Source organism: Haematobia irritans, chromosome 5 (assembly GCF_050003625.1).
Source record: "Haematobia irritans isolate KBUSLIRL chromosome 5, ASM5000362v1, whole genome shotgun sequence".
Taxonomy (NCBI): domain Eukaryota; kingdom Metazoa; phylum Arthropoda; class Insecta; order Diptera; family Muscidae; genus Haematobia; species Haematobia irritans.
The window spans coordinates 84,174,992-84,186,043 of record NC_134401.1 but is presented as its reverse complement, the minus strand read 5'-3'; the positions used below and the strand labels follow the sequence as shown (position 1 = coordinate 84,186,043).

Sequence of the window (11,052 nt, the reverse complement as noted above, 5' to 3'; positions counted from 1 at the left end):
AAGGCTTACACTCACAAAAATGAATGTCAGTTGATTTCTAAATCGCTAATTAAAACATAATAATTTTATATCTTTAAAACTAATTTGTCACTAACATCAACATAATTAACACCATTTAAATAATTTATCTCTATTCATGCGCAAATTTAAGCAAAGTTTATTAAATATTTTGCGAATCCCTAACGCGGATTTTTAAATATTGGTGATTATTTTGTGTTGTTTGAAAATCCCTAACGTGGATATTTTTATATTGTGCCTAATCCATAAGCTGGATATATTTTTTATGTGGATCCCTAAGGTGGATTTTGTTAAAATTGTGACTGATCCCTGTGTTGGATAATTTTTATATGATCCCTTGGGGGATATTTGAAGAAAATGGGAATCTCATTCTGCACGTGTTGAGAGCGAATTCAACCGTGCTGTCAATAAATTATTGTTGAACATGTGTACACTTTCCTAAGGTATATTACATTTGCTAGTTTACAAGTAATCTAGTAGGTGAAACGTTATGTTGCATCAGCTGTACTTTTCAGAAGGATTACAAACATTCTACAGCTAACAAATTTATCTTTCACATTTCGTAATTGGGGTTTACAAATAACCCTTAAGCTATGCATTTTTAACTGATACATAGCAATTCTAACTACAATTTTCGACAACTTTTTTCGGGTTTATAATTAACCCTAGAGCTATATATTTTTACGGATATATAGCAATACCTCTTATGCTTTATACCCTATTTCTTATCTCACATGGAAAGTTATGTTCGTATTCTAAATGAAAGAAAATTGATTTGGATCTTCAATTTCGAAAGGCAATTCGTTTCGAGTTGGTTGTCGAACGTACAGTATGCGGCAAAGGAAAGTAAATATTTTGAAATTTGAATGAATTCTCAGGACAAAAATTGGGAAATACTCATTTTGACAATTAAGAAACGAATCTTCAAACATAAAAAAAAAAAAAACAAATTCATTCGAATCGATGGTCTGCTTTGTGTTCAATTTGTAGGAACAAGGCATCATTTAGTTAACAATTTTCGTTTTATTTACAAATAACCAAAAGCAATATATTGTTAACTGATGTATTGCATTTTAAACTTGTGAGTTAAAATCTGCCTTTTTTAGCTAAAGATTGGCAAATTTCATGGTTTTACTCATTTGTCATTTTCACAATTTGAGTGAAATTTTAATTAGTTGAGTTTTATCGAAAAAACTGCGTTCAAACCCATTATATTTCAACTGCCAGTCAAACACATTACATTTCAACTGAATGGTAATCATATGGGAACAAAAAAACTTTTTCTGGGCAAATCAGATCTCTCTAGTTGCATCTAAATCAAAACTCTTTACAGTTCATTCAATTCCCGTCACACTATCTTTAAAGATAACTTTGGTTTGTTTAGCAAATTTCATGATAAAATTTGCGTTTCCCGTAAGGGAATATTGAATCGACCAGAAGCTCAATACTTTATACCAAATCTTTTACGACATATTGTCACAAAATGTCTAATCCTACCGATCCATCAAATTCTCAAGCCAATGGCAACACTCTTAAACTTTCTCCTATCTATGAAAAATTTGCATTCATTTGCAACCAACTAACTGATTTTTGCTCAGATTTTGAAAATTCTGATATTGCGGACCAATCAGACACTCTACTTGAGGTCAAATTGGAGGATTTAGGAGACAGATGGCAAAAAGTTCAATCAGAATATGAAACTTTAATGCTGTCTCCTGAAGCTAATGTTTCCAAAGAGTTAAAACAAAATGCTAAAGTCAATTTCAATATATGTTCAGTGGCCTATTACGAGACTCGAGCTCAAATTTTGGACGTTGTAAGAATGTCGGTTAATACAGCGCCTCGTAGAACCACAAGATTGTCCGTTTTCAATGAAAGGCAACCAGAACCGCAAACCCTTAACAACTCTGAAGTATGTATAAAAGTTCCCCCATGCGACACAGAGATATTCAAGGGCAGCTATGAAGATTGGCCATCCTTTCGTGACATGTTCACGGCCGTATATGTCAATCACCCAAGGTTGACACCCGCCCAAAAGCTCTATCACTTGAGAAACAAAACTAAGGGAAGCGCAGGTGCCATAGTGAAAAGATATGCATTATGCGACGAGAATTTCAGTTTGGCATGGAGCGCTTTGAAAACTCGATATGAGAACAAGCGAGTGTTGGTAGATAACCAGCTGAAAATATTATTTAATATTCCCGTAGCTACGGCTGAAAATAGTGAAGCCCTTCAAAGGATACATTCGACCGTAAAAGACTGCCTCAGCACTTTAACATCTTTGAATGTTAAAATCGAAACTTGGGATCCAATTTTAATATACTTAGTTTCGACAAAGCTTCCGGAGGAAACAATTTCCCAATGGGAGCAGTCTCTCAAATCACACCGTGAGCTACCTAGCTGGTCCCAAATGGACGAGTTCTTGGTTAATCGATTCGAGGTTGTAGAACGAATCTCCAATTTTAAAAACTCGCAAGTTCAAAGCGTTCAAACCCCGAAATATCATACTCAAAACAGTAACAAGATACATGCGTATTCATCTCAAGAGAATATAAGTCAACACTGTCCTTTGTGCAGCTCAGATCACAGTATTCGAATTTGTCCTGATTTTCGACATTTTTCTCCACAAGAGCGCGTTGATTTCGTTTTTCAGAAAAAACTTTGCAACAATTGTCTTTCCCCGGCTCATTCAAAAATAAAATGTAAGAGTAAACGAGTTTGTCTCACATGCAAAAAGCGACATCATTCTCTTCTACATTTGAATGTCAATCAAACCTCAAACAATAATGCTCAAAATTCTAACACATCTGGCGGTGATAAATTAATCCGAAATAATCCCAATAATACACTCGAACAAAACGGTTCGAAACATCAACTCGAAAGCTGTCCCCCTTCAACTTCCAAAGAAAATTTTACTCGAGTTGATGCAAACTTTTCTCAAAACACCGATACTATTTTACTCAGGACGGCTTTGGTCCAAATTGAGCACAGAAACGAGCTTTTCACTGTGAGAGCCTTAATTGATCCCGGCTCCCAGAGAACGTTTTTGTCAGAAAAAATTCGGAATCTTTTACAAATCCCCTATCGTAAATCACGATTCGAAATCGGTGGAATAGGGGGGATGACACAATTTTCTGACAAAGAATGTGATCTCGTTCTTTATGCCCAAAGACATAAAATTCGATTTTCAATTAGCGCTATAGTTCTACCAAAGGTTACTAGGAGATTGCCCGCTATTTCTTTTCAAATACCTACTTGTCCCGATCTACTCAGTCTCGATTTAGCGGACCCCAATTTCAATATCTCGTCCAATATTGACCTTATACTTGGAAATGATTCTGAGCGGTTTATCAATATTGAAGGTATTAAGAGAGAAGTTTGTGGATATGCTTCGGCATACAATACCATCTTCGGATGGGTTCTTAGTGGCCCAATGCCGACCGAAATCACTCACGCCTTTACTACCAAAGTTGTCTCCCTTGAATCTGATGCCCTTTCTGGCGTGCTTCGAAAGTTCTGGGAAATTGAAGAAGTTCCTTCAGTCCCTGAGATATCCGATACTGATAAATTTTGCGAAGATTTGTATGCCAAAACAACAAGACGTGACACAGACGGTCGCTATGTTGTAAGGCTCCCATTTAAGAACGAATTTCCCGAAAAAATATTTCTTGGTTCATCTAGATTCATATCTCTTGGCCAATATGCTAGAATGGAAAAGACTTTAATTAAAGATCCCCAACTTCAAAATGAATATAATTCTGTATTGCGCGAATATATTTCACTGAACCATATGGAAGAAACTTCCTCCCAAGAAATTTGTTCCCAAGGTAAATTTTATTCATTTTACCTCCCACATCACGCGGTTGTGCGTCCGGATCATAAATCCACTAAAGTTAGAGTTGTGTTCAACGCTTCTCGGAAATCCAAATCGGGGTTTTCCCTTAATGATGTGCTTTGCACAGGCCCCACTCTCCAAAACGATTTGGTATCCACGCTTCTCAATTGGAGAAGGTATAAATATGTGTACAGTGGAGATATCCAAAAAATGTATCGTCAAATAAAGATACATCCCGATGATAGACCATACCAAAGGATTTTATTTCAAAACAATCCCAAAGGCCCAGTGCAAGATTACCAGTTAAACACGGTAACATTTGGCATTAACTGTGCGCCTTTTCTGGCAATACGGACGTTGTTGCAACTAGCTCATGACTCAGAAAAAAAGTTTCCACAAGTTTCTCATATATTGAGACGAGAGACTTACGTCGATGATATTTTATGGGGAGGATTCTCAATCGAAGAAACAATTAAGTCTCAGAAGTTGCTCGTAACAGTACTAAATTCGGCAGGATTTCCCTTAAAAAAGCTAACTGCCAATGATCCCAAACTACTTGCAGATATTCCTCCTGAAGATTTATACGATCTAGATTTATTACGGTTTTCCGAAACGAGTGCCACGAAAACCCTCGGAATAAAGTGGAACGCGTTGAGTGATAAATTCTGCTATTCTAATATTTCTGTGAAACCTCAGGAATTCTTCACAAAGCGTGAAGTGCTTTCGTTGGTTGCTCAACTTTTTGACCCAGCAGGATGGATAACCCCTGTGGTTATTAGAGCAAAAATGCTCATGCAGCAACTCTGGCTGGAAACAACAAGCTGGGATGATAACATATCTTCCGATTCTCTTCGCTCTTGGAATGAAATATTGAATGACTTATCTCAAATTAGCGTTATAGAAATACCACGGTGGATCCAATTCATGCCCACTGATAAAGTTGAAATACATGGGTTTTGTGATGCATCCAAGGGGGCCTATTGTGCATGCGTCTATCTCAGATTTCAGACATCTACCCCAACGGTTTTCTCTAACTTATTTATAGCGAAAAGCAAAGTGGCCCCACTCAAACCTGTTTCATTGCCCAGATTAGAACTTAATGGTGCTTTATTGTTATCTAATCTGGTCAAATACGTAACACAAATATTTAACAGTAACATAACTGGGATAACTCTATGGTCAGATGCATCTATAGTTCTCGGCTGGCTATCTAAACCGCCATACACGTGGGAGACTTACGTAGCCAATCGAACGGCACAGATTCACGAACTCGTTCCTACCGCACAATGGAAATATGTATCTACCAATGAAAACCCGGCCGATCTAGGCACTCGTGGTTCAAAGCCTCGTGATCTTGTTTCAAATTCACTTTGGTGGAATGGTCCACCGTGGCTTACAAATCCAGAATCCACTTGGCCAATTAAAAATCCAATATGTCCAAACTTAACGCCTGAGGTTGTAACCTCACATCAAACAATAACAGAAAACAATGAGATACTATCTAGGTTTTCATCATACCCAAGAGCTCTGCGTGTCATTTCATATGTGTTCCGGTTTTATCGCCATTCTCATCCTCGGCGTAGTAATGACCAAATCTCTCAAACGATATATTTGACTCAAGCGGAGATTCAATTCGCTAAGAATCGTTTGATATCTCTAGCTCAGAAACAATATTACAGTTCTGAATATGAGGCGTTAAGTAAATCTAAAACACTGTCTCATAAAAGTAGTTTATCTACTCTGAATCCATTTCTAGACGGTCAAAATATAATTAGAGCAAACGGTCGCTTAATAAATTCAACTCTCCCGTATAAAGAACGATACCCCATAATACTGCCGGGAAATTCTCATTTTTGTCACATATACTTATCTCACCTACATACCTTTTTAGCCCACGGGGAATGTAATCAAATGTGCAGGTTTGTACAAACTGAGTATTACATATCTCGTTTAAAACCCCGTGTGAAAGCAATAATTCACAAATGTAAAACTTGCTTAATTTATAAACACAAACCAAGCTCTCAGATAATGGCTCCGCTGCCACCCGACCGCTGTAACTTCTCGCCCCCATTTCATGTTACCGGAATCGATTTTGCCGGCCCGTTTGAACTAAAAAGTTCGACACTCAGAAAATCCCCCGTAATAAAGGGATATGTATGTGTGTTTGTGTGCTTCAGCACCAAAGCAATACATTTGGAAGTATGTTCTGACTTGTCGTCAGCTGCGTTCGAAGCTGCATTCGCTCGTTTTGTTGGAAGGCGAGGGCTCCCTTGTAGAATATTTTCGGACAATGGTCGCAATTTTCTCGGCGCCAGCAGAACCCTACTTCGAGAATTTGCTCATTTTATCAAAACTACGTCTAGTGATATATCTCAGAAATATGTAACACACGGGTTCGAGTGGAAATTCATACCACCCCATGCACCCCATATGGGCGGTTTATGGGAGGCAGCTGTTAAAAGCTTCAAAACCCATTTCAAGAAACTCGCCGGAGCCCACCGGTTCACATTTGAGCAGTTTTCAACCCTTCTAGCACGTATAGAAGGCGTCTTAAATTCCCGCCCAATTTCGGCAATGACAGAAGATCCATCTGACCTCACAGCCTTAACTCCAGGCCATTTTTTGAGGGGATCTCCCTTATTAGCACTCCCTGAGCCGATATCGCCAAAGTTGTCCCTTATTAATAAATGGACCAAACTAAAGGCTCTTCACCATCAGTTTGCGATAAGATGGAAAGAGGACTATTTAAAGGCTATGCACAAAAGGTATAAGTGGAAGTCTCCCACTCCGAATTTAAAAGTTGATGATTTAGTCGTTGTTATCGACGACTTGCTACCCCCGTATGAATGGCTTTTGGGCCGAATTACTAAAACGCATTCTGGTTCAGACAATAAAGTGCGAGTTGCTGACATACGTACAGCATCTGGAATCATAACCCGACCCATAGCAAAGTTATGCTATTTGCCGCTCGCTAATAGTACTGAGGATTCTCAGCTAAATAACTCACAACACTAAATATCATGAATAATATGCATTACACTAACATTTACATTCACTAACCACGTCTCATACATTTCAGATCATCCATATTACACCAACAGAGATCTCCAAACGTATATAAGTGCAAACTTTGTAATAAGTTCCACGCACTCAAAGTATGCCCAAAATTCTTGAAAATGACGCCTAAGCAACGAAATATCTGGGTGTTACGAGAGGTCTACTGTGTGAATTGCCTCGCCAGGAGTCACCGATTCCGCGATTGCCGGTCCAGGAATATGTGTAAAAGATGTGGGAGGCCCCACAACACTCTATTGCATCCTAATTACACAAAACGAAGTGGTGAACCAAATCATGACAACACTAATGTGCAGAGAGGAAACCAACACAATAACAACCAAACCACAGCGAACGCTACCACCAACAGCTCCAATGAAATTGCACAAAATCAAAAAATTCTGTCTGAAGCTATTCGTGCGTTAGCCTCAGTATTGTGCTCCTCGCCGAAGTAGAGAGGTGGGACCATGTCTAAATTAACATTTAGACTTATTCTAAAAATAGTATGTTCCTAATATTTTGAATTAAACGTAATATGAATTATTGTGAATTAAAAAAAATGTATCTTTGAAATCCTAAAACTCATCGAAATTACCAAATACTTTAGAGTTATTGTGAATTATCATTTAAAAATATTATATGTATGTAGGTTTCGTGGTAGGCTTAAAGACCTACAAACTTTCTATTGCCTTTTATATCTCAAACGGTGAGCATATTTGAATAAACCCACAAAACCCACAAATTGTAACTCTCGATTTTTATTTCCACTTCTCGGTTTTGCTACATGTCATAATTTCTCATTTATCGAGAAATTATGACAATTGATTAACATCCACAACTCTCCTATTGTTAAGGTAACCTCCTGCTGCTCCTCTAGCCCGCATCATACAGTCCACAATATTTACTCCCGGATTTGGTGTCCACTCATTTCTGTGCCCAGCATCAACGTCGCCAATTCCCCTTTACTCCCTTTTTTAATCACTCTTAGAAGACCAAAATTTATCTAATTCAGTTGGCGGTTTAAAATTAAATTTAAATTTTGGACAATTAAATGTCTCAAAAAAAGAATAGAAAGTCAACAAAAATGTAATGAAAATAAATTAAAAATGTCACCCCCGCGGAGATTTGAACCTGCGCCTGTTGACTTTTTCACTTCGATTGAAGTTCTTTTGAGAAGATTTTGTAAATTACAAAAATTTTAAATTTTTTATTGAGTTTAAATGGAAAAATGAGTTTTTTTTAATTTCTTCATTCAATTGAACTTCTAAGGCAAAACTGCTAAAGCAATCTTATAACTAGATCAAGTAAAATTCATTGGAGATGATCCAAGTTTGTTGAAGCTCATTTCTTTGTTGGGTTGCTATTTCTAATTTTGATATATAATATATAGAAAATATCCTAAGATTAAATTACCAAAAAAAGTTTTCTATGTCACATTGTGACAATGGAGACGACTGTTGTTTTCTCAATTTGCTTAGGCTATTAAGTAGTTTTAACTGTGATCAACGGTAATGGTGAAATTAGGAAAATATTATAACAAAAAAAAAAAAACGCCAAACAATCTGACCAGGCAGTTTATGTATCCGCCATGTGCATAAAACCAATAAAGATATTCTTTTTGCAAAATTGTGCGGCATTAGGGATAAAAATATTACCACAATTGTTCTATAAGCACCGTTTCCTTCATTTTCATTAGAAGTGAAATAACAAAGAACTAGGAAAACTATCCACCACAAATATATGAGGAGAAATTTAAAGTAGAAAAAAATAATGGATATTCTACTATACCAATCTGATATTTTTATATTTCATCGATATCTGCACAAGCATTTGTATTTGAAGAATTCTGGCTGCTGTTTACTGAACCAGTCTATATACACAAGTCTTCCTATAAAATTTCTGCTCTTCCCCTTTAAAGATCAAAAAGTGGTTCCATAAAGACGGCGAATTTGTTCTCCTATTTAAGTGTTCTGTATGGTTATTGCAATTTTAGTGTGCATTATTCATGGACAGCATTCCATTGATGTCCATTTGGTTTCAACAGTTCAACCAATTATTCTGCAAAGAGGTGCCATAATGCTAATGACAGAATGTTTGGTTAGGGCCATATTAAATCAACACGTTATAGAGTAGTCAGCTAATCTTTAAAAATGTTAAGAATCGAAGATGAGGATATACCAACTTTATCATTTCATTTATAACGCATCTAAATATTGCCCTTAGACCCTATAAAGTATCTATTCTGCGGCATGATGAAATTCGTGCATCTGTTTAAATCACAACCCAACATAAAAGCACAACCCAACATAAAAGCAAAATTGGCGCAGAAGTGATTAATTTAACATGGGCTTGTCATAGGACGGATGTCTACCATTTCAATAACCGTTGCACTGAATTTGCATCATTTCTTAAGGTGTGATCCGAATTCAGTGTTTTGGATGTGCATTAATATACTTGAAACAACCTGAATACTTATATGACAAGATACATTTCGGGCGGTCTAACAGAGGTGTACTGCTTATACAAGATCGACATCGGCTTCAAGTGAGCGAGAGACAATTTATGCTACATTCTGTCTTTCTTTGGAACTCGTTACCAACAAACCTTCAATCCTTTGGCAACGCAAACAAATTTAAGAAATTACTTTTCAATCATTTTAAGAATTTGCAATAATTTTCTTAACTTTATTCTATTTCAATACTTTTAACTTTTTTATATTTTATTATATTCTGCATTTTATTTTAGTAAAGTAATTTTTGTTATATGAAACCTAATTTTTTATGTTTATTAACCTACTTAAAATATTTCAATGCTATTACCAATTGTAATTGTATTTAGTTTAATTGCTTTCGTTTTCTTACATTTTTTCTATAATATTTTAATATGTAATTATGATAAGAATTAACTTCATACCTTGCAATGATAGACACATACTTTAATTGTTAAAATTTTGTTGTAGTGTAATTCCCTAAATAAATAAATAAATAAATAAAAATAAATATTAAAAAAAATTGATAAATAAATAACTTTTATAATTTTTAATAAAACAATTTCGGAAATTCGCAATTTTTCTACTATAGATTTAGCATTTTTTCGACAATATTTAAATAATTTATACCGTGTTAATTCTTACTCTGTCTTTAACGTATTTGAAACAAAAAAAGTTTAAATTAATACCTAAAGTGGCTTATATAGGTATTTAATCTGCCTTTTTATACCCTCCGCCCTAGGATGGGGAGTATACTAACTTTATCACTCCTCTTGTAACAACATTGGTCTTAGACCCTTAAAATATACATATATTGTGGGTCGTGGTGAAATTCTGAGTCGATCTAGCGAAGTCCGTTCGTCTGTTGAAATCAAACTAACTTCCGAACGAAACAAGCTATCGACTGGAATCGTAGTACAAGCGGTTATTATTGATGTAGATCGGATGGTATAGCATATTGGGCCACTTTTAGGTATCGCTTGGTGAGCCTCTTGGATGAGCAAATTTCATTCGATCCGTTTGATATTTGGTCAGCGATGTTGGTATATGTCCTTTAACAATCATGCAAAAATTGATCAATAGCGGTCTATATTTACATGTATATAACCCCCCATATTATTATTCAACCGTCGAACGGAACGGACGTGTTTTTTAATAGCGGATAAACTCATCGTAATAGGTACCTACTAAGAATTTCAAGTGTGGTGGGACATTAAGCCACCATGCAGCGAAATTCAAAGTCATCCACTGGGTTGCTAACTTCAGGGCCCAGTGGACGGGTATCGACTGGAGTTATAAATTTGGGCAATGACCAAGAGTTAGGCCCAATTAGTCGACCTGTAGACGGGTCGACAGGTGGCGACACGTTGACAAGTCGTACTTTTTCTAAGGTAACGACATCAAAATGAGGTAATCCCTCACGAAAGAGATTCAAGGAACGCAGAAATGCTTTGTTTATCCTAAAGAAGTTAGGATCAGTCGACCCAAGCACGCTGTCGGCTAAACAAAGCGATTCCTTAAAATGGGCTCAAGGAATTCTTGAGGCTGGAAAAAGGGGACGATCACCGGATGAGCTGCCATCCTCCAAAAGGGATCAAAGATCGTTTGCCTCAGTTGCTAAAGACAGCCTTGTGATGGCTATCATTAATAAAGGAGC

At 36.5% G+C, this 11,052-nt stretch overlaps 1 protein-coding gene across 1 annotated transcript; it reads left to right on the top strand.

Moving 5' to 3' along the window:
• Nucleotides 1–1,501: 1,501 nt before the first annotated feature.
• LOC142239895 (uncharacterized) lies at nucleotides 1,502–6,868 on the top strand. Its single transcript, XM_075311640.1, has one exon. It carries the CDS (start codon nucleotides 1,502–1,504, stop codon nucleotides 6,866–6,868), a length of 5,367 nt encoding a protein of 1,788 aa, XP_075167755.1.
• The last annotated feature ends 4,184 nt before the right edge of the window (nucleotides 6,869–11,052 follow it).